This window comes from Phyllostomus hastatus, unplaced genomic scaffold, assembly GCF_019186645.2.
Source record: "Phyllostomus hastatus isolate PE091 unplaced genomic scaffold, TTU_PhHast_1.1 phas_scaffold_28, whole genome shotgun sequence".
Taxonomy (NCBI): domain Eukaryota; kingdom Metazoa; phylum Chordata; class Mammalia; order Chiroptera; family Phyllostomidae; genus Phyllostomus; species Phyllostomus hastatus.
The window spans coordinates 7653710-7676538 of record NW_025334022.1 but is presented as its reverse complement, the minus strand read 5'-3'; the positions used below and the strand labels follow the sequence as shown (position 1 = coordinate 7676538).

The 22829-nt window shown below is 39.2% G+C and overlaps 1 protein-coding gene across 2 annotated transcripts in view; it reads left to right on the top strand.

Moving 5' to 3' along the window:
• The window catches only part of VSIG1 (V-set and immunoglobulin domain containing 1), a 40487-nt gene extending 18459 nt beyond the window's left edge, over positions 1–22028 (top strand). Inside the window, exons 2-8 of one of the 2 annotated variants that reach the window (XM_045817582.1) lie at positions 225–388; positions 4234–4341; positions 10121–10319; positions 15652–15807; positions 16192–16311; positions 19631–19778; positions 20588–22028. In XM_045817582.1, the coding sequence (XP_045673538.1) occupies positions 225–388; positions 4234–4341; positions 10121–10319; positions 15652–15807; positions 16192–16311; positions 19631–19778; positions 20588–20891 (1199 nt within the window). In that variant the 3' untranslated portion in view covers positions 20892–22028. The remainder of the gene's footprint in view (positions 1–224; positions 389–4233; positions 4342–10120; positions 10320–15651; positions 15808–16191; positions 16312–19630; positions 19779–20587) is intronic. The other variant, XM_045817583.1, reaches the window with a different exon arrangement.
• Positions 22029–22829: the final 801 nt, after the last annotated feature.

Genomic DNA, 22829 nt, shown 5'->3' with positions numbered 1-22829 from the left:
TATCACCTCACTATCACACAGGATTTGAGTATATTCACATAGTAATTAGTTAAAAATTCCCTTACCCCATGCCAATTGCTTGCTCAGCTTTCCTATATGGTTCATTCTACTTTATCCTCTTCACCTTGGATTCCTAAAATAAGATGTCATTGAAAGTGCTTTGTAATGAAAAATGTTGTCAGAATGTGAGTGTGTGTCATTATTTTTGATGATTATCTTTTCAGGTCAAGCTAGTGGGGTGCAAGTGACCATCCCAAACAGTGTCATGAATGTGACTTTTGGATCTAATGTCACTCTCATCTGCACCTACACCAGCACTGTGGCCTCCCGGGACAATCTTTCCATCCAGTGGTCCTTCTCCAATGAAAAGGAGTTACGTCCAATTACTGTAAGAACTTTATTCCTAAATTATTCCCCTTTAGTAGTTCTGACATAAACTGTTGAAGTTAGTGTATGAAGGAATGGTAAGACAGTGACAATAGTGGCAGAACCTCAGATACAAAGAATTTGAAGATAGCTGCTTAGGGAATACCATCATGTAAGTGACTTGGCCTTTGACCTCTCTTCATAATCATTTATAGCCTGTTCTCTTAATTCTGTGTAACTCAACATCAAGTATATCAGGTATTCCAGATTAGACAGGAATGGTTTTTCTCATAGGTGAAATAAACTGTTCTGAAATGACTTCCTCCCCTCCAAAAAAAATCTTTCTCACTATTATTTCCAGAAGACCCTAATTCAAATTCATGTCCTAATTGATGTGTAGATCTCTGTAAAATTTAACATATGGGATCTGCCTTAAGTGAGCTAGCTCATTGAATCACACTGAGTCCTGGTGCAATGAGAGTCCAGGATAGCTGAAGAAGGGCCAAGGTAGTGATGAACTCTGGGTAAACAAAGGCAGCAGGAAGCTATAGGATAGAGAGGGGCAGGATAGGGTCTGGGGAAAGAGGTTGCCAGAAGAGGGTGTATGAAAGTCAGATGAAGAGAATGATTCTACCTGCAAGCCGCCTAGTCCCAGGTTTTCTCCATCTGACCTTAGGGTAATTGCATCTTTAAATTAGCCCATGGATTAAAATCGTATACTCAAAGTTTGTGCGTGTCTCCCACTGTGGGTGCTTGAGTGTGCAAGCACATATGACAACACATATTCCTTGAAGGAAAAGATCTACAGCTTTCATTAGATTTTCAAAATGATACATAATCCAAAACAAGGAATTCAAAGAAGAGACAAATCAATGTGATTTGAAAGAGTTTGATGTAGCTGAGTTGGGCCTTGAAGGAAAGGGAAGGTTTTGCTTGGTAGAAAGATAGACAGAGAGCCAATTGAGTAGACTGGAGGAGGCACAAGGGCAGAGGTGAAGAAGAAGTATGTTAGATTGGAGGAGCCACACCTTGGCCAGTGTTGTTTCAGCCATCACCAGTCTTTTGGGCATGCTGAGTCATCTCTTCACCAGAAGCCTTGAACACTTCTTTAGCAGGAAATAACATTCCAGAGGAGATTTTATCAATTACACCCTCTAGTCAAAGTTCAACAACTTTGCTCAGCACTAGTTACCTTAGACAAGTATACAAATCACTTTATGCCTCTCTTAAAATATGGTAGAACAGTAATACTCTTTTACATGTCTCATGAAGAATCAACTGACATAATGTATGTGAAAATACTGGAAAAATAATATAAATCACTGTAAGTTTTCATCCTTGTAAACACTATTATCAACATCAGCAGCAGCAACAGTGAGTCTACCAGTTTCCATCACCCAAAATGTTCTGACCCAACAGTTCACATATTGCAGTTAACTGAGAGAGTATGCTGCTCTCTTAGATTGTAGATGACAATAATCACCTGATGTTTCTTCCTTTTTAAAATGTACATTCCTTACTAGTCTCTTCAGTACATTCTTTATCTGTAGGTTTAAAGTCTTTCTCATTTTTTCCAGTAAAGGCTGAATTTAGAGAGGACTTACCAATATATTTTGGAAAAAATTATTAGGCTTAGTCCCCAAAGAAAGATGTTCCCAAATGCCTGGAGATCAGGCCAGGCAAGTCTGAATTCAAAAACACAAATTCTTCTTTATGCCTCCTCTGATACTGAAATTTACAAGGTCACCTCTTGGTTGAACTATGTGGCTGGTGAGGAGCTCAGAGATGCAGGGCCGAAGGATCTTATGACCAACAGTGACTTTATTCTAGACCTTGAAATGGAGAAGAAGAAGGTGTAGGTTATTGAACTGAATGTGACTTGCGCTCAGGACATCTCTTAGAAGAACTTTAGAAAGAAAATCTATGAAAAAAAGAAAATTTATGAACAAATAAATATTTAAGTAGCTTATTTACTTGCCATTTGCCTCATTCTTCAAAATGTCTGGTACAGGCAGTGCAAATAATTTAGGGTATCTGCTCTTTTGGAATGTCGAAATCAAAAGAGATCTTCTGCATTGAAATGCTAGATTAGTGAGAACATGCTCCTTGATTATAAAACATTCCAGGCATTTCTTGAAGAGCATGAGACCTGTGCTATTGTCATACATGCAACACAGGGTGAGGTAGGGCCAGCTCCTGGCTTGGATACAGTGAAAAACACCTCCAAAATGTCAGGCTTTCTCTTTCTCCTTGCCCCAGTAAAATCCCCATTATAACCATCCTTAGGTCTCTAAATCTAGAGAACTTGAGTCACTCCATATTTTCCTCTGTACAGTGCAGGCACATGCCTCTCTCTGCTTTTCCAGATGAATAGTTTTGGAGCCCCAATGGAAACCTCCCATTAGTTCTACTCCTTGTCCTTATGCTTACTTTCTGGCTTGTTGACCTTAGACAAGTCACTTGACCTTTCAGAGGTTCAGTTTTTCGATCTTTAAAATGGGGCTACTTACCTACTTCATAGGTTTACTGTGAAATTTTAATGAGATGATACTTGTGAAGCATTAGGAAGCTTTCCACCTAGTAACCATTCAATGAATGTGAATTATTACCAGCAACACTACTCATGAAATGGTGATTTTGCAAAATCCCTATCCTATCCATAGCCCTGGGTCATGGGCACTAGGGAACCCAGCCCAACAAGATACACTTTGTACAGCTGGTCAGCTGGGACAGAGCTCTTGGGGGAATTCTGTCCCAAAAATGGCTTCCAGTTCTACTGCCTTTCAGGTCCCTGTGGCTAAAGGGAGGGGTCAGGTTCCTTCCTGGCCTGCTTCTTATCCCTAAACAGAGAACCTACTCAACAAAGAGGTTGCAGGTATCTTCCATTGAAATGGTATTTAAAATTTTTTTATTGTTGTTCCATTACAGTTGTCCCCATTTTCCCCACATTACTTTCCCTTGCCCTACCCACCCCCAGCTCCCACAATGAATCCTCCCCCACATTGTCCTTGTCCATGGGTCTTTGTACATGTTCCCTGACTTGACCCTTTCCTTTCTTTCCTCTCTTACCTCCCTCCTGTCTCCCCTCTAGTCACTATCACTTTGTTCTTTATTTCCACATCTCTGGTTCTATTTTGCTTGCTTGTTTGTCTCATGAATTAGGGTCCACTTATAAGTGAGATCGTATGGTATTTGTCTTTCACTGCCAGGCTTATTTCACTTAGCACAATACTCTCCAGTTCTATCCATGCTGTCATGAGGAGTAGGAGTTCCTTCTTTCTTTCTGCTGCATGGTATTCCATGATATAAATGTACCACAGTTTTTTGATCCACTCATTTACTCATGGACATGGTATTTTTCTTTTTTTTTAATTTTATTTACTTTTAGAGAGGGGAAGAGAGGGAGAAAGAGGGAAAGAAACATTAATGTGTGGTTGCTTCTCATGAGCCCCCTACCAGGGACCTGGCTCAAAACCCAGGCATGTGCCCTGACTGGGAATTGAACTGGTGACCCTTTGGTTCACAGACTAGCACTCAATCCACTGAGCCACACCAGCCAGGGCTATAGGCATGGTGTTTTTCAAAATGAAATTTGGCTTCTATTTCAAATTTGTTTCGTCTTTGAGCACTTCCATGCATTCAGAATCCTGTAGAGCATGTTATATGTTAATCTAGGAATGGCTAATGGGACTTTTGGGGGATGTTAAAAAACTAAAGACTGCTGTGCTATTAGAAAATTCTATGATTCATGGGAGGAAGATGTTGCCACACTAACCACTGGGTGATTCAATTCAACTCCTGCATTGATGTGGCAGTATACCATTTGTCATTCAGCTCTCAGATCCACCCATTTCTGCTCAAACACAGCACAACTGGTGCCTCAATAATGAGGCTGTGGAGGAAAAGGCAGTCAGTCAGTGTCTAAAAATGGCGCATGCAAGAGATGCTCGGGGAAGATGTAGCTGGACCTCTCAGGTAAGAACACCTATTGATGTACTACTGGAACCCTTCATTGTTTAGAGTCTCTAGGGCAATGACACCATCTTTTAGGAGTGGGAAGGGAGGGCCTGAGTTTGGTAACAATCCAGATTGTCACAAATCCCTGGCGAAACTGGGACAGCCAGGAGTTTGCCTTCTCATGCCCATGTCTGGAATCCTTTTCAGCCTCCTTCAAAAAGCTCAGGGCCCTATTGCTGCCCTATTGAGCAGGGCAGTGGCTAACTCTTGCCATAGGATCATATTCTCCTCCTCCCCCCAAACCATTCTTTTATAAAAGAGTAGTTCACTTCAAGTTTTAGTGTTTCTCAATACCCAGAGGAGGATGTTATCTCTTGCTTTCTTCTCCAAGGGGTTCTTTGGTGAATAGGGTTTACGGAATTATCCCACAAGCCTTCTGAACAAGAAGGCCAGGATATTCTTTAGCATGGTCCTCCTCTTAGAGAAGCCCTCCTCTCAGAAGATAGAGACAGCTTCATAGGATGACTTCCTCAGTAGGAACACTTAGCTGAAGACTCTAGGTCCTGGGACAGGCAGGCTAGCATGAAAGTTTTTGGTGGTCTGGTTTCCCTCTGATCACAACAGTGTCCTCTACCTAGCCAGTCACTAGTAAAACTTCAGAGACCTCAGCTGCCTATGAGCAGAATAGGCATTGATCATATTTAGCATGGGTCTCTCAGATAATTGCTATTCTTCTAGAATATCCATAGTGGAAGAAACTCTTTGCCATCCTCATCTTCCCAAAACACATACAGTATGAACAACTTCTATACAGAACCTAGTGTCTTCATATTTTCTGGCTGCTGAGATTCTTCCAACCTGTCCTGTCCATTACAGATACCATTATACCAAATGCTTTTCAAATGTTGACAGAGTGGAGGTGTTTCACCTCCTCAGGAGCACTTGAAAATGACAGGGGCTTGGTTTAATTGTTACAAATGGGAGCCAGTCCTGGCATTGAGTGGGTGGTGATTAGACATGATAAATGTCTTGCAATATATAGTGCTGACCCACTTAAAAAAGAATTGCCTGCCCAAAGTGCCAGTGTAACATTCATCGAGAAACTAATTTTTTCCCTTCTCACCACCCCCTCCCATTAAAGTTTATCTATTCTCTGTCCCATTTCCTCATGTGTCTATTCTTGCTAATTTTGATAGCTTAATTTAATGTTAAGGTGTTAGGGACTGGTGGTAGTTTATTATTTTCCAAAGAAAATAATTTAAGCATAGGCCTTCCATGCCTTTATCCCCTAAAATCTATTTAAATGGTACGTATTTCAGGCAAATGACAGGTTGAGAGAACGGAGTGGTTTCTGGGCAAGCAGTCTTCCTTTTGGTGTTACATTTCTTATATATTCAATCTCAGCCCTCTAGTGCACTCCAGAGAAAATTATGGGCTTGCAACCATTGCTACCCTACACTCACCATGTCCCCTTCTATGGCTCACCACTTTATGAACAGTACAGGAAAGCAAGAAGCCAGAGGGAAAGAATGGTGATTGCCTGTGGACTTCTGTACCCTGCACATTTCCAGAAAGAACCCACAAAATCAACTCTGGAAATTAAACACATTTATTAACTGCAACTCAAACTCAAACAGAAAGCAGACAGCACTTTCTACCCTCTTTTTGATACTCCACTCTCTAGTTAGAAAGCAGTGTCAAAAAGCTGAGGAAAAAATATTTTTGGAAAAATCTGGGTCCTAGATGCATGACCTTATGTGAGTAAGAACTTGGCACAGTAGGAGGGGAAAGGCAGTTATTGCAGCTGGCAGACATTAAAGGCATTGTGTGATCAACTTACTCAGTGTGGGAAGAAGCATCATGTCAATGAATAGCAGCAACTGACAGAAGTGTCAGGCTGGAGTAGAAGATGGAATGGCCCCAATAGCAGAAGGTTTCCTGGGAATCATCTTCCTCACCTAAGTCAGGGCTATGAGTGCCATTTTAATATGTTCAGTGGGAATCACGAGGTCTGGATTTCAGATCTGATTATAAATTGTGTGACCTTAGGCAAATCACTTCCTCAAGAGGTCTTAGTGTCCCTCCTCTGTAATAGAAGATGAATCAGAGGTTGAAAACTAGAGAACTCTGGGCATGATTTGGCCAGTGGATGCATGTTGGTTGGTCAACCCAATATTTTGTTTGTTTCCACACTTTGAAAGTCTTGTTTGTGTTGGATCTCCAGTTTACCACAGCTCCCACTATTCTATCTGATCTTACCACTATCCACCAGACCCTCCTGGCCATTTCCCATATTTCTTGTATCTATCTGACTTCTTAAGGCTCCTCAACCTTAGAAACCATTACTAACGTGACCTCTCAGGAATCTTATAATGAATGTGCTATCATGATTCCACATTCAGCCTTTAACATCACCAATGGGCATACAGAGAGAACCATGGGGGGAAAGTAGGGAATGTCATAAACAAAACCACAAAGGGCAAGTGAGCATAAAATTAACAAGCACACTTAAGGAAATACTTGGATGGATTTTCTTAAAGCAGACTCTCTCACAAAGGATGTAGCTTCTTGAATATCCATGGGTTTTCCTGGACTTCATTTGTTTTGATCTCTAAATTCACGATACACTTTCTTTGAAAAGTATGAAAGCCTCACAGGATCATGGCCAGGCCTTGATCATTGTTTAACTTTGATTTTTAAAAGGGTTATTCTTTTGTGGAAAATGGAATCAAGTTGCAGTCTTGCTGTGTGATTAGATAAGCAGTTTCAGGAAAACATTGTATTTTTTTTCTTTATGAGGACAGTGTGACAGCATGGACTTCCCCTAACAGAAAGCTCCCTCTGTCTATGTGTCTGGCCACATAGGTAGCCCTGAAGACTTTCCTCCTCACAAAGCACCCTGAGGCCAATCCTTTCCCCTTTAGATCTCCATCATTCTCTCTCCTTACCCCATCCTAACTCTGACACCCATTACTATTTGTGAGAGGACAAAATATAAGCTACAGTGTGAGGAGCCAGAGTAGAAGAATTGGTGAAGATCCTTTTCATAGGGAAGTTACAAGTTCAGGGCCTCATGACTTTTTTGATCATTTCACCTTGATTCATGCCTGTGAGACTCTTACAATAGCTTCTTTTCATGTCCTAGTCTTGGCCTAAACCACACTTTGTTGGCCCCCTGATTTCTGCAGAAAAAAGGTTTTTTCACCTAGATCCTCTGGGATTTACTGTGGATCATAGGCAAAACTGATGTCATATGTCATTGTGATGTCCTCAAACCTCAGTATAAAACAGGCCGCCCCACCCCCAGTCTTCCTAGGAGCAGGGGAATTGGCCAGATGTTGAAGTTGTAAAGAGCTTCCCTGATGGACAGCAGGTTATGTTCCAGGTAAGAGTCCACAGAAACTCAAATTGTTGATTAGAAAATAAATAAGTCCACAGCTGGCTAGTGAACTGGAAAGCTGGATATCTTGCATGTCAACTCAAATGAAGGGAATAGATCTTTGATGAACTGAACTTCCTCCTGGCCCACTTGAATACCTTAACACTGGCTTTCTAGTTTGTCAGTCAAACAACACCCTTCTGGGGCAAAAGTTTGTAATTTCAGTAGGTGTGAATAGATGAAGTAAATTATAAATTACTAATTTAGAGCAGGAAAGGAAGCTAGTTGATGTTAGAGAGGAGACAAGTTATTTCTTTAAATATGCTTTTTTCCTTTTATTTTTCCCTCAAAATCTACCTTTCTGCCTTACTTAAAAAGTATATTGGTTTTCTTCTTGAAGGACAATGCTTTTAAATTTATCTAGACAATATCTTTGGTTTTGCTGATTACCTTCCTTCTCTCATTAGCCTATTAATATAAGGAGGACTAGACAAGGAATTAAAAGAATTGGGTTCTAGAACTGTCTCATCAGTTAACTCCTCTGTGCTTCACTTTCCTCTATAAAGTGAGAAGAGTGAGCCATAAGGCTCTTCAAGTAGATTTTATAAAAATATTAATAAGTTCCACTGGACTACGGCAGTACCAGTTTATTGAATAATAAATAACAATCATTTCAATTATACACATTTGTATGAAACTAACAAAGCATGTACATAGACTGTGTATTTTATGAAGGAACCTCAGTGACCAGTGATTCCAAAGCTCATCATTCATGCCTCATCTTTATGATTTTTGCCATATTAAGTCGTATTATTTAATGTTTTCTATACTAACTTGGTTTCTTAAAATCTTAAAAATATCTTTGTTTTACCCAGGTAATAATATTCATTAAGCCACAGATTTGATGTGCTACTTATATCTCATTTTAATGTTTTCATTTATGTACTACCTAAAATCACCTTATGTGCTTATACTCAGGGAACACATATTTGGGAGAACATTGCTCTGGTTCCTCATTCAGATGTGGAAACTAAAGGTTAAAAATTAAATAATTTTGTTTCTTATCACAAAACAGGTTGCCATGGAGACATGACCAGAGGCCATCTCCCCTAACGTTGTTACAGTTAGTCAGAGGCAGAGCTGTGACTAAAAGCTGGGTCTTCCAACTCAGAGACCAGGCCTCTTTCCACCTCACTATGCTGCTCCCAAAGTTGCCATTATGATCTAATTATCCATGTTCTTGTTTTTAAGATTTTATTGATTTATTTTTAGAGGAGGGGAAGGGAGGGAGAAAGAGAGGGAGAGAAACAGGAATGTGTGGTTGCCTCTCACATGGCCCTCACTAGGGACCTGGTCCACAACCCAGGCCTGTGCTCTGACTGTGAATCAAACCGGCAACTCTTTGGTTCCCAGGCTGACACTCAATCCACTGAGCCACATCAACCAGGGCTAATTTTCCATGTTCTTAAATAGAGATGGGACTAGAATCCAGATATTTCTTAAGTCTACTAAATTATAATAATGAAAATTCCTTTGGCTTTGGATGGGTCATTTAATCTCTGTGGATTTGAATGCCCTTTTTTGAAATAATAATTCCAGTTCTACTTCCTGCCACATGGGGAGAAAGGTAGTAGCTCTATCAACTAAACACTTGCTAGGCCCTTTCCTGGATTATTTTGTTCCATTCTGAAACCACCATTATGAAGAGATGGGACCAGATGATTTCTCAGGGCCCTGTCTGCTCTGAAATGTTATTCTAACAGGGTGAACCCAAGTTTAATTGTCCAAAGCAGTATGTGTGTACAAATGGAGCAAGAATATTCTAACTTTCAGGGAAACCAGAATTTCCAGATAGTCCCACTGAGTAAAGTAAATGGATTGAGCAAAAATGAAAAAGGACTCATGGACATGGACAACAGTGTGGTGATTTCTGGGGAGCAGGGTATAAGGGGATTAAATGATAATGGGAAAAATACAACAAATTTTTAAAAAGAAAATAAGCTTATAAAATAGGGGGAAATAATGGTTTTAGATTTCCCATCAGGCATTTATATCTTATATAATGAGTTTCCTCCTAGTAGACTCCTCAGATGAGCATCTTGATCTTCTAATCTAAGCTTAAGAGTTGTATCCCATCAGCTCTAGCTGTCTACTGTCTGTGAGACAGGAATACCTCTCTGTCCTGATGACATCACAAAGCTGCATTGAGTGCAAGTGAGGTAATGGTTGTATACAGCTGTGAGAAAGCTAAAATGCCCCAGTGAGTTGAAAATCCTTTGCCACAGGGACCTGTTTCTTGCCAGGGGAAAATGCTGCTGCTTATCAAAGAAAGTAACCTTGGATAGATGGAGCTCCCAGGTAGTTTGTCCTAGCCCTGAACACTCTCCAGTTCTCATTTCTCTCATTATTCTGTTCTAGATTTACTATTCTGAAGGTGGACAAGCTGCATCCAGTGGGCGATTTAAGGATCGAATTGTGGTGTCCAATGAGCCAGATAACGCATCCATCACTATTTTGCATATACAACCAGCAGACAGTGGAACCTACACCTGCGATGTTAACAACCCCCCAGATTTTGATGGCAACAATCAAGGCATTCTCACAGTCAGTGTGTTAGGTATGGATAATTTTTATGCCTTTTCTTGGGGCAATTTAGGATGTTGAATGAGCCAGGCATGGGTTATAATGCCAATTAAGACCCAGGGATAAATATCCCCCCCTGCTCTTTGACTATTGGGGAACTAGAGACACACACCCCAACCCATATAGCAACACTGAGAAATCACTCTTATAACATGCTGAAAAATTGCCAAACTAAAAGGGCTGCCAAAATGATAAACAGCAGTATATGACTCCACCTCCAGGAATCCCTATCTCTGAAACATAAAATGAGAACATTTCAGACAATGCACAGTCTCACTAAATGATCATTATCAACTCCTTCATAGGGGACCTCCAATAACAGCCTGTCCTCCCTGGGTGAGACAACTGCCAATTTATTACCTCTCTTAAGCCAGCCACAATTTCCACCATTAAATCATTCTTTCAGCAGGAGGGTCCATTTTTTAAAAATGTTAACACCATTTGGGTTGTATTTCTAGATTCCACATATAAGTGAAATTATATGGTATTTATCTCTCTCTAACTGACCTATTTCACCTACCATAATACCCTCTAGATCCATCCATGCTGTCACAAATGACAAGATTTCATTCTTTTTTATTGCTGGGTAATATTCCATTGTGTATATATACATCACATCTTCTTTATCCATTTATCTATCAATGGGCCAAAGCAAGAACAGACACATAGGTACAGAGAACAAACTCTTGGTTGCCAGAAATGAGGGGGGGTGAAAAAGGTGGATGGGGAATAACAGGTACAAAATTCCAGTCATAAAATGAATAAGCCACGGATATGTAGTATACAGCACAGGGAATATAGTCAGTAATATTGTAATAACTTGGCATGGTGACAGATAGATGTTTACTACACTTAGTGTGGTGATCATAAGGTATATACATATTAAATCACTATTTTGTACATCCAAAACTAATATAGAATTGTATGCTAATTATCCTTTAATAAAAAAATTAAATGTTAACACTATTTGGAAAAAGGACTACATGTTAAACCAGAGTTTAGAATGAATTTATTTATATGCAAATATGCATTATGTAACATTGGGCAAGTCATATCCATTCTTCAAGTGAATTTGGAGTGGTTCATTTATGCAGTATTTATTGAGTGCCAACTTTGTGCCAGGAGCCATAAGGATTACAATATTGAGGCATGGATATTGATCTTGGGAAGTTCACAGATTTGGAGGTTTCTAGGGTTCCTTTCAACCTCAGATTTAGAGGACAATGGAAGTTTTGATCCTGACTCTCAGCTTAGCAGGTCCTGTGTGCAGGCCTTCAGAAGTCCTGAAGGGAAGGATGAAAGGGCTCTAAACCCTCACCAACTAGCCAGTTGAACTAAGGGTTCTCCCACTCCTAAGTAACCTCAAATGAAAATGATCGAGTTATTGTTCTTGAGCTGTGTACATCCATCACAGGAAAGAAGGAACTAGATTAAATCAGTGACTTCATAATTGAGTAGCTTGGAAAAATAGTAATTGCTAACAAGGTGAACACTTAGGAGAAATGTCTAGAGTTGTCTGAGCTTGCCACTCACTTGGTGCCAAAAATGTACCATGTATTTACTGTAAGGTTTTCTACTGCTTCTACCCACCTGGAAAAGAGGAAATGATAACCAGGAGCTGATTTTTAAGAGCAACGTAGCTCAATAGTGTTTTTATTTTGCTGAGCCCTGTATTTGGCATTGGGGTACAAGGAAAGACCAGAGAAGTATTCAGAAGGCCTTTCCTGGGAGAGTTGATGTTTCAGTTTGGGAGATTATTCATTTATGCAGCAACTAAACAGTCTGATACAGATGCTAGAACATCAGGCTGTAAGCCAGAAGACCTAGGTCCTATTTCTTACTTGGCCACTCAATGGCCTCAGGCAAGTCAGTCCACTTTGTTCTGGCCTGTCCATTTGTCTGTTCTGTCCATTTTGAGATGGAGTGGTAACTCTTTCCCTGTCTTTACAAGTTTACCTTGAGGATCAAATGTTATACAGTCACTGTTCAAAGAATCAGAGGGATTAGTTTTGTAATAGTTTTCTGTTGCTCCCTGACACTGGGTTGTCATTCTGACCAGAAACAACTGAGAGAAGCCGAGCCTGTTTATCTCTGAGCTTGGAAATAGTCCTGAGATAGTTAGACAGAGAGGTTAATATTCTTAAATCTAAATTCAGAGAATCCCTAATCAACTTCCATAAGAAGCTGAGGATTATCTTCTCTCTGAGTTGTTCTTACCCATGAGTCTTTGAGTAAGTTGTTCCTGCAATGACTGTCATGACTTTTCTTTCCTGAAGCATCCAGGATCCAGGCAAGGCAAGAGACAAAAGGATCTGTGGATTTCCTTGTGTGTTTGGGATCTCTCAAAAATTCTGTTTTTATTAATTGGGCTAAGAACAGAAGCATTCTACAAATTAATGTTTTTGGAAATTTTGAGACTGATAATTTCCTCTAAAAATTACTAAGGTTGTTTACAATTCTCAATTTTCATTTTATATGAGTGCCTGTTCTGCTTACCCCCACTGAAGGTCAGGGCACGGTGGGGACAGGTGAATAAGGGAGGCCAATGGTGGGAAGGAGTGCCAATATTTCTTTAAAGGTTGCTCTTCCTAGCAATGCATCTTTTAGAGACATTTTATTGCCCAGTGGTGGACATTGATTGATCCCATGCATTCAACTGTTCATGCATAAGATCCTTTGACAAACCCTGAGCACATGTCCAGTTACTGAGCTAGGCAATGGAGATAGAAAGATTTAAAAGGTAAGCTCTAAGTCCTTCAAAAGTTCAGATTCTAGTGAGGAAGGCAGATATACTCATATGACATAAAAACATACAGTGGAGGTAGGAGAGGAGAGCTGAGAGAGACAGAGGAAAGGGCTAAAAGCTGTGTGGGGGAATTGAAGGCTTCCTGGAGAAAGTGACTTTTACACTGAATGTTGAAGGATGTGCAAGAGTGTGTAAGGTAGAAAAGGGGCTGAAGTGTCAGGATATGATTTAGGTGAAGTAAACAGCAATGAGCAAAGACCCAAGTGGTTTGGATGACCATTCATTTGGCAGACTTCCATTAGGTATGACAGCCTTAGAAAATGAATTGCTGAAAAAAAAAACAGTACAAGTTTGAATAATTATTTTGTATGCCTTTGGAATTAGCATCATTTTCCTTCTGGAATTTGGCATGTAAAAAGAAAATTATGAATTTAGAGAAGGTTTTAGAACACACTGAAATATTTTCATTTATTTTCTGACGTAAGCTGCTTCTTCCACTTCAATTCTATTGAAAGCAATAAGGGTAAATTGTAGATCAATGGCTTTGGTAGTAAACATCTAGGTTCTGCTGGGGACTCTAACTGGATGAAGTATCAATTCAATCCTGATGTAGTAGTTTTAGAAAATATATAGGTTTGGAGCATGGTTCAAAATGATCCACTGTTTTGTTAATTTTTAAAAAGTGGAAAAATGTGTTAGGCAAAATAAATAAATAAAATGCCTATTTGGGTTTCATTCTGAGCTCAAAAAATGAATGCAAGCCATTCAGGTTTTTTTCCATCATTAGTTCAAGTTCTGGTAATAAAACTCTGTGATAAAACAACCCATTTAATTTTCTGTTTAAATTGATCCATTCTGCTGTAAAGGCTATAACATCACCATGTTTAATAAATGCAGTATCTAAATCTACAATGGACTTCTGCTTAAATAGTCTTGTTTAGAGTAGGCAAATACAGTGCACTATACCCATCTGAGAAAATCAGTAGAAAGAGAGAATAAAGAGGTAAGTAGGAAAATACTTCTTTTAATTAAAATACAGCTGTTTAAAAATAGGAATGGTGAAGTGTTTCAAAGAGTTACAGCTCTATCCATCTGTTTTCTTGCTCACGTGTGCAGTGGACTAGAATCTTAGATTGGAAGATTAACTTCAGTAGCATGCTTTAAAATGTGGCAGCAAGAATTAGACCAAGAGCAACTCCATGTGCAAGGCTCTATAGACATGATTTTAATTATATATATACAATGTATTTGGATTAGCTGGAGCACAGATAATCTCTTGTTCACATTTTTTTGATCAGTCAACTGAAGTTTTTTCTCTTAGGTTACTTGCCTAAGCACATCTAGGGTAAAGTTGCAGAGCCAGGATTTTGTGTGGATCCAGAGCTGTGTTTTTAAGTGTTACCTTTCAATTAAGAGCAAAGAGCTGGGAAATCTGGAGATTTAAGGTCTGACTAATTTGAGAATCTACATCTTTGGAGGGTTTAAAATCCAAACTGAACTCATCTTTGCCCCTTTATCCTCCTTTCTCTTTCCCTGAAAACCTGCTCTTCCTCCTATATTATCTCAGGAGATGATGCCAAGTTCATGTACCCATCTGTTCAAATCAGAAACCTGGGGGTCATCACTGACCCCACCTTCTTCCTCATGCCCAATATCTACTTAGTCACCAAGTGTTGTTGACTTGTTAATACCTCTTGAATTTGTCTTCTCCTCTCCCTTGTTTTAGGAACTCCAGAGTCAGAGTGATCAAGGTAAAATGTTAAAATGACCATCATCTCTTCCCTACTGAAATTCCTTCTGTGGTCCTCCTGCTTTCAGTATAAAATACTTGAGATACAATGCCCTCCAAGCTATAGCCTTCTCTTTCACCACTCCCCTATGCTACTTCACAACTGTGTCAGAATTACTTTTGAATTTCTAGTGCCTAGTCCAATGCCAGGCACACATAAGGCCCTCAAGTATGTGTCTGTCCTGGAGTGAAAAATGAATAAAGATTTCAATAATCTGTAGTACCACTCCCAACAAATGGGCTTCCCCTACCAATTTATACTGGTAAATTCAAACCATTTGAGTCACCCCAAGAAGAACAAATGCCAAAATGACTCATATAGGAAAAGGAAAAAGAAAAATATGGTATTTATATAACAAATTTTAAAAAGAAAAAATAACAGGTTATTTCAAAGTATTTCCATTTACAGCTGTGCTTCAAGAGTATTAACTATGCTCCTAGTTGTTTAGTGTTTGCTTACATTTGGTTGTTTTAATAAAGCCATATTTTAAGACACTATGTGAAAATTCATAGTTATGAATCAAGAAAGGAGGTAGATGGAAGAGATGCTATTGGAACATTAACTGGTGACTGAAAGGTCATTGTATCTGAAGCATTCTACTCCCACCCAGTGGTATAAATAGAAAACTGTCAAAATAAGTGCTAAAGATGTTTGTTTGTTTGTTTGTTTTAATTAAGCAGACGTTCCACAAAATGAAAGGGAGTCAGTGACTGCAATGGTTACAGACTGCCATTCATCTAACATTTTTACTATTTGTCATTGTTTTACAGTAAAACCTTCTAAGCCCTTTTGCAGCATTCAAGGAATACCCAAAACTGGCCAACCTATATCTCTTTCTTGCCTCTCGGTGCTTGGAACACCTTCCCCTGTGTACCACTGGTATAAACTTGAAGGAAGAGACATCATCCCAGTGAAAGAAAGTTTTGGTAAGTATAGCCCTCAGCAGCCCCTGGCAAGGTATATGGTATGTGTGGTGGCTAATAGCATGTATGTGGCTGGCTGTTCATCTCTAGAGCTCAATCTTCTATTTTTCTGGGAGAGGGTATAAAAAGAATGTCTGTCTCTTAACAAGATGATTGTAGTCTGGCCTTATCCCCAACTTCTAGAGGTCAGGCCTGGGTTTGCCTAAGAGGTGGTGGGTATGGAGAGAATGGTGTGGTCCAAGCTGGGCTACTTCGGAATAGTCATAAAGATACATCAAAAAAGGGATGCCAATGTGAGGAAGTGGGTTGGCATTGAATGTTCTGCTACATTGACATGATATCTACCCACATAAGAGATTTCAAAAGTCTATTTCCTGATCTTGACAGACCCAACAACTGGAACTTTGGTTTTTGGAAATCTGACCGATTTTGAACAAGGTTATTACCAGTGTACTGCAATCAACATCCTTGGCAATAGCTCCTGTGAAATCGATCTAACTGTTTCACGTGAGTTGATCATACAACTTTAAGTCAAATATTGTGGGCCTGCCAACCAAGTAAATTAAGTAGTCCTAGTTTGTCTTTCCTGCTTCTCTGGACATTTTGGTATTTATAGGTTAATATCATGAATTACCATCCCTATATCTAGTGCTTACACTATACTTAATACGTGTCACACACTTCCCTAAAGTGTTTATAAAAATAAATTTGTTTAACCTTCAAAATTCTCTAGAAAGTAAGAATTACTATTTAATAAATAAAGCAGTCTTATTGATAGTCCCAGGCTAAATTTTTTTTTGTTATGCTGTTGGTAAATCCAGGTGAAACTGTAGCAATCTGCATCAAATATGGAGCTCAAAAAGTTTCCAGTTCTTAACTAATTTGTTAAGATCTGCCTCTAATAATAATGGGAATAAAAACATACCTGTAGGCACAGTAGCCAATGTTAGTGAAGCACAAATTATGTACCACTTAGCCAAGTACTGTGAACATTGCCTCACTTGATCCTCCAACTACCCTGTCTAGAAGGCAGAATATATTGTTAGCCTCATTTTACTGAAAGGAAACTGAAGTTCAGGGAGGTAAGTGATTTGCCCAAGGTCATCGGGTTAGTAACTGGCAGTTCCAGGATGTTTCTAAACCTCAACTTTCCAGTTCAAAGGTGCTTAGTTACTAAGAATTACTTAGTTACTTAGTTACTAAGACTTGAGGACCTTGAATTGTCAAATTGGGCCAGTCAGGGGCAAGCTCCCATAAGAAATATCTTGTCACATCTCTCAAAGATCATTTAACATTTAGGAACCATTCATTTTTTCTAACTTACTTTGAATCTGTGGTTTTAATCTATACAAAACACAGGTGGCCAGTTCCATTAGATCATTAGTCTTCTATGAAGCCGAGCTTTCTTCCTTTTGTCCCAAACCAAACATTTTCCAACTCCAGACTACACCTGCATTCTTTTATCACTTTCAGTTATTTTTTAAATTTTTAAAAAAAATTGAGAGAGAGGGAGATAGAGAGAAACATCAATGTGTGGTTGCCTGCCATGTACCCCCTATTGGGAACCTGGCCTGCAACCCAGGCATGTGCCCTGACTGGGAATTGAACTGGTGGCCCTTTTGTTCACAGGCTGGCACTCAATCCTCTAAGCCAAACCAGCCAGGGTGCCTTCAGCTATTTTTATTCAAAGTGAAGAAACCTCACCTTTTTGGTTTGTCCTTTCTATGGTCCCATTCTACCCCCAGTCCCTTCAGCCATTTCTGCTGGTTGTTTTTTTTCTAGATCTTCCTCAGTCCTATTTTGCCTTTCTAGAGGTACAGTCATACTGCAGAAGGAAAGATTCCTAGGATTTGTACTTGAGCCTCACTTCCTTTTGAATTATCTTCCCAATGTTGTCATTTGTTTCCCTCCCTCCCTCCCTGCCTCCCTGACTTCCTCAAATATTCACTCAATGTCTACTATATGCCAGGGAATGTCTTAGGTGATGGAGATACAGAGATTAATAACATATATGTTTTATAATCAAGGAGCTCATAGTTTAGCTAGAGGGATGAACAAACACTAAAATGTGTTAAATGCTATAATAGAGGTCTGCAGAGTGTCTACAGGACATCAAAGAAGAAATAATTATGGTTATAGAACCAGGACAGCTTTACCAATGAAGTACTATTTGAGCCGGGTCTTGAAGGAACTATCAAAGTCTATTTCTTTAACTGTAAAATAGAAACAAAAGTAAAAGGAGATTGAAGGGTGACAGTAGAGCAAGAGGGCAACCAGTCGGTGCAGGGGGAGGAGAATGAGGGCTCCATAAAGAATATCTCTGAGAGAAAAACTTTTTAAAAATTCCTATAGATTATCTGATGTGTTTGAATCTATTGAAAGGAGTTCAATAGTTTTACAGGAAGTCTTGAGGATTAGCAATAACACATTTTTTTAAGCCCAAATGAAGCAATTATTAACCTAAGAATATTTTTAAATGTACTAGAGAGGATCATAGTAATACTGTGCTCTGCAGCTGTGGATAATATTTACATAGTCATAATACTGCAAACTTGGATTTAAGTACAATGTCTATATGAGAAGAATGTGGCAAAGTGTAAGAGGAATGGTATAAGAGATTAAATCTTCAACTTCCAGAGTAGGAAGTCAATAGAAAATTACCAAAATTGGAAAAGGCAGGGAATATTAAAACAAGCACAACAGAAACATGAGGGCAAATTTCAGAAGGTTAAAAAACAAAAAAAGAGTTAAAAATTGTTTTCTCTAGCGAATGTGACTCAGAGATGAAGGACTGGTGTTTTTTGTTTGTTTTGTTTTTGTTTTTGTTCTGTTAGAAGTCTAATAGAACTATTTCACTTTCTAAATTATGCACATGTATTCCTTTAGTCATAAAACGTTGAAAGAATAATCAGGCAATTCAACTAGCCTTTAGTCTAAAACTATAAGATGTCTATTCTTGCCCTGGCTAGTGTGGCTCAGTGGATTGAGTGCCAGTCTACAAATCAAAGGGTCGCTGGTGTCCATCAGGGCACATGCCTGGGCTGCAGGCCAGGTCCCCAGTAGGGGGCACTTGAGAGGCTACCACCCATTGATGTTTCTCTCCCTCTCTTTCTCCCTCCCTTCTCCTCTCTGAAAGTTAATAAAGAAAATTTCTTTTTTAAAAAAAGATGTCCACTCTTATTTGAAGAGATGGAGATGAGCCCTCCTAGAACCCAGACATAGCCTCTTGGGGACAATACTTTAGTGCTTTAAGATCTGATGCTCATGTGAATCATCTCACTCATTAAGCTTTTCCATAGACTCATCTAATAAACTAGTTTATGTAATCGGCATATCCCTTTCTAGTGCCCAGAATACATGAGGCTCCATGGTGAGCATAGAATCTGTGAGAGAGAATGTTTTAGGGACCTACTTGACTTATTCTCTGTGAAAACCTGGTGAAATGTCCCTGCCTGTAACAGAGATCATTTCTCTGCTCACCAGAGTGCAGCTCCATGGTGTCTCTCTCACTGACCAAGCAAATGCACACTGAAAACTCACTTTTCTAAACCCCATTTTGAAAGTGACCCCACCTCCCCCAAGTTGGCATATTTTTTTCTTTATGTGTGGAAATGTGAATAGGTAAGCTATATAGTTGACCTAGCCATCTTTCTTCCCCCTGAGTCCAACTGGCAGAGTTCGAGGGGTTTACATGCTCCCTACCTGTTACATAAGTCTCTTTCCTAGTCTATGAATGCCCCAAATATTTCCCACTGGTCACAAAAGCACATGTATGAGGCAGAGACAATATGTTCCAACTTACTAACCAGCTGTTTGTATCCTCCAGATCCAGAAGTTGGAATCATTGTTGGGGCCTTGGTGGGTTCCCTAGTGGGTGCTGCCATTATCACCTCTGTGGTGTGTTTTGCAAGGAGCAAGGCAAAGGCAAAGGGGAAGGAAAGGAAGAGAAATTCTAAAACCACCACAGAACTTGAGTAAGACCTTATTTTGTTGTCTTTACTTGAATATAGACATTTCTCAGGTATGTCTCTCAGTTATCTCTTCCTAAGCATTCCTTTTAGCATAAGATATTAGGGATATCATTCTGCTTATTCTCACTGCTTTTATAAAAGAATCATGATGGGCACCATTTACTGAGCACTGTGTGCCAAACTGTTCTGAGGAATTTATACCAACTTATTTTACCACGATAACTCTTTTAGGTTTAAGAAAAATTACTTAATATATCATATTAGTATGCTTATATTTTACCAATGGTCATAAAATATAATTTTTAATATATTTTGGAACAAGGGGTCCACGAAGGCAGAAGTGCCTATGTCACGTGACCATTCCCAGAGCCCATGCTCTTGACCACTCTGCTATTTCATTTTGAATGTACCTCACACTCGTTCATTTGTTCATCCTTCCATTTCTATGCTTCCACAGTTATGTTTTGGGCAACAAGCAGATGCAAGCATTGTGCTAGATGAAGTGGGAGATGCACCTGAGCTATGGATTTGGCCCTCAAAGACCTTACTAGATATTTAGATCTTTTCATCTTTATATTTTTCCCACATTTTAAACACTGCTTTTTTTCTCTCGAACTCTCATGATATTGTTGAGACATAACCTTTCTGCACAAAAATGGAGACATGTGGTCTAACAGTAAGTGACAGTATCACAAATCACAGAGTTCCTGAACAGACTGGGATGGACCTTTGATCACTAAATCTACAGAGCCTGTGGCCCCACATGAAATGTCAAACCCTAACTTGCTCTTTCTTGGGCCTTCTTCCTGCAGACCAATGACAAAGGTAAACACAGGCACAGAGTTTGAGACAATGCCATCTGAAGATGTTATCCAAGTAGAAGCAACGCTGCATCCTTCCTTCCATGAGACTGACTTCAGCACCATTCTGGGGCCAGATCCAGGGTCTATCCTCAAGCCTGAGCCTTCCATGGAGACTTCCCAGGAGCCTGCCCAAGGACCTGAGCCTGCCCAGGTGCCTGAGCTTGAAATCATGATGGAGCTAGAGCCTGAGCCCAAGCTGGAGCCCAAACTTGAGATTGTGGATGATGAGGAAAAGCAAGTGAACAAGACATAGGCCGGTAGCCCAAGTACAGTGTTCTCAGGCTAAGGAACCCATTACTGGCATTTAGAATTTAGTTGACCTAACCAATTGCCCACTAACCTCCCTCCCTTCATTCTGACCAACCCTCTTCCAACAAGGTGCTCCTACCATCAATCCAAAATAAACAGGCCAAAATAACTACTAAATAAATGCAAGTGTTCCTGCATTGCCAGTGAAGAATACTTACAATTTCACTAACACATAAGCATAACTAATAACAAATAATTTCTAATTCAGTTGAAAGTGTTTTTGCAACATCTGTGTCGTATTTTATAAAATCTTATTTCTATATTTTTAGCTACTCTTCGTTACAGTCCATATGCACGTATGAAAAGGTGGCTTTAATTGGATTCAATATTATTTCTAGGATTAGTTTAGGGTTTCTCATTTTCGCATTGACCACTAAGAAAAGAATTTACCATCACCACCTCACAGATTAGAAAAAAATCTTTAAAAGTTCTAGAGGAAGACTATACTTTCAGGGATCATTTCTATAGTTCATTAAAAATTCCAGAGAAGATTATGTAAAGGGTACCTATTGATTGGTACATAGCATTTAAACCTAGGTCTTAAAATTAGTGCTTCATTTATCATATTAGATTTCCCAAAGAACCACCTGCTATTCAATATCTGAGCATAGCATTTTTTAAGTAACCCAATTTTTAAATGCAAAGTAATACACAAACAATTCCAAATACAATTTTTATTTAGTGAATACAAAATGTTGATATCATAGGTGATGTACAATTTAGCTTTGAATGAGCTATTGTATTATCACTGGGTCTCCTGCTATTACTGTGGAAGGGTCAGATTAGAAAACTGTTCTAAATGAACACTTAAGATCAATTTTAGATAATCCAAATTTGTTTGACTGTTGGGGTAATTCCACAGTAATAAAGAGATATCATTCTTGTAAGTTAAACATCAACTAAAATGCATTGATATCACCTCTTCTTCACCTGTTATAAAGCTTCTCTATTGATCGTATTTCATCCACATCCCACCTTGCAGAAATTTACAGGCAGATTTTTTCATTTGTGTAATCAATCAGATTTTAAATCTTATTTTAATATTCAATAAACAATATTCAATAAAATCTTCTTTTAATGATCCTGCAGTAAATTTCCTATAAGCAATATTATTGACATTTACTTTATGTACAATAAACTGCACCTATTTCAACTGTACAGTTGGATGAGTTTTAACATGTGTATACACCCATAAAACCCCCACAAGCAGGGGTGTCCAACCTGTGGCCCACAGTCCACATGTGTCCCAGGATGGCTACAAATGAGCCCCAACACAAAATCATATATTTCCTTAAAACGTTGTGAGATTTTTTTGTGATTATGTATCACAATGTATGTAATGTTGTATCCAAGACAACTCTTCTTACAATGTGAGACACCAAAAGGTTGGACACCCCTGATAGAGCATTTCTATCATTCCAAAACATTTCTTATGTCCCTTTGTGCAATCCTACCAACACCCTAGACCTAGATTTAAACACCATTTTGTTTTCCATCAAGAGCTTTGCCTTCTCTTGAACTTCATATCAGTGGGATCATTCATTATGAACTTTCTGTGTTGACTTCCTTTTAAAGTGAATCCTTTTATTTATTATTGTTCAAGTGCGGTTGTCTCCATTCTCCCCCCACCATTCCCCCAACACAGCCATCCCCACCTCCAACCTTCGATCCTACCCCCCCCCTTTGGCTTTGTCCATGTGTCCTTTATAACATGTTCCTTGACAACCCTTCCCACCTTTCCTCCCATTATCCCCTCCCACCTCACCTGTGGTTACTGTCAGTTTGTTCTTTATTTCAATGTCTCTAGTTGTATTTTGCTTGTTTGTTTCGTTGATTAGGTTGAACTCATAGTTGAGATCACATGATATTTGTTTTTCACTGC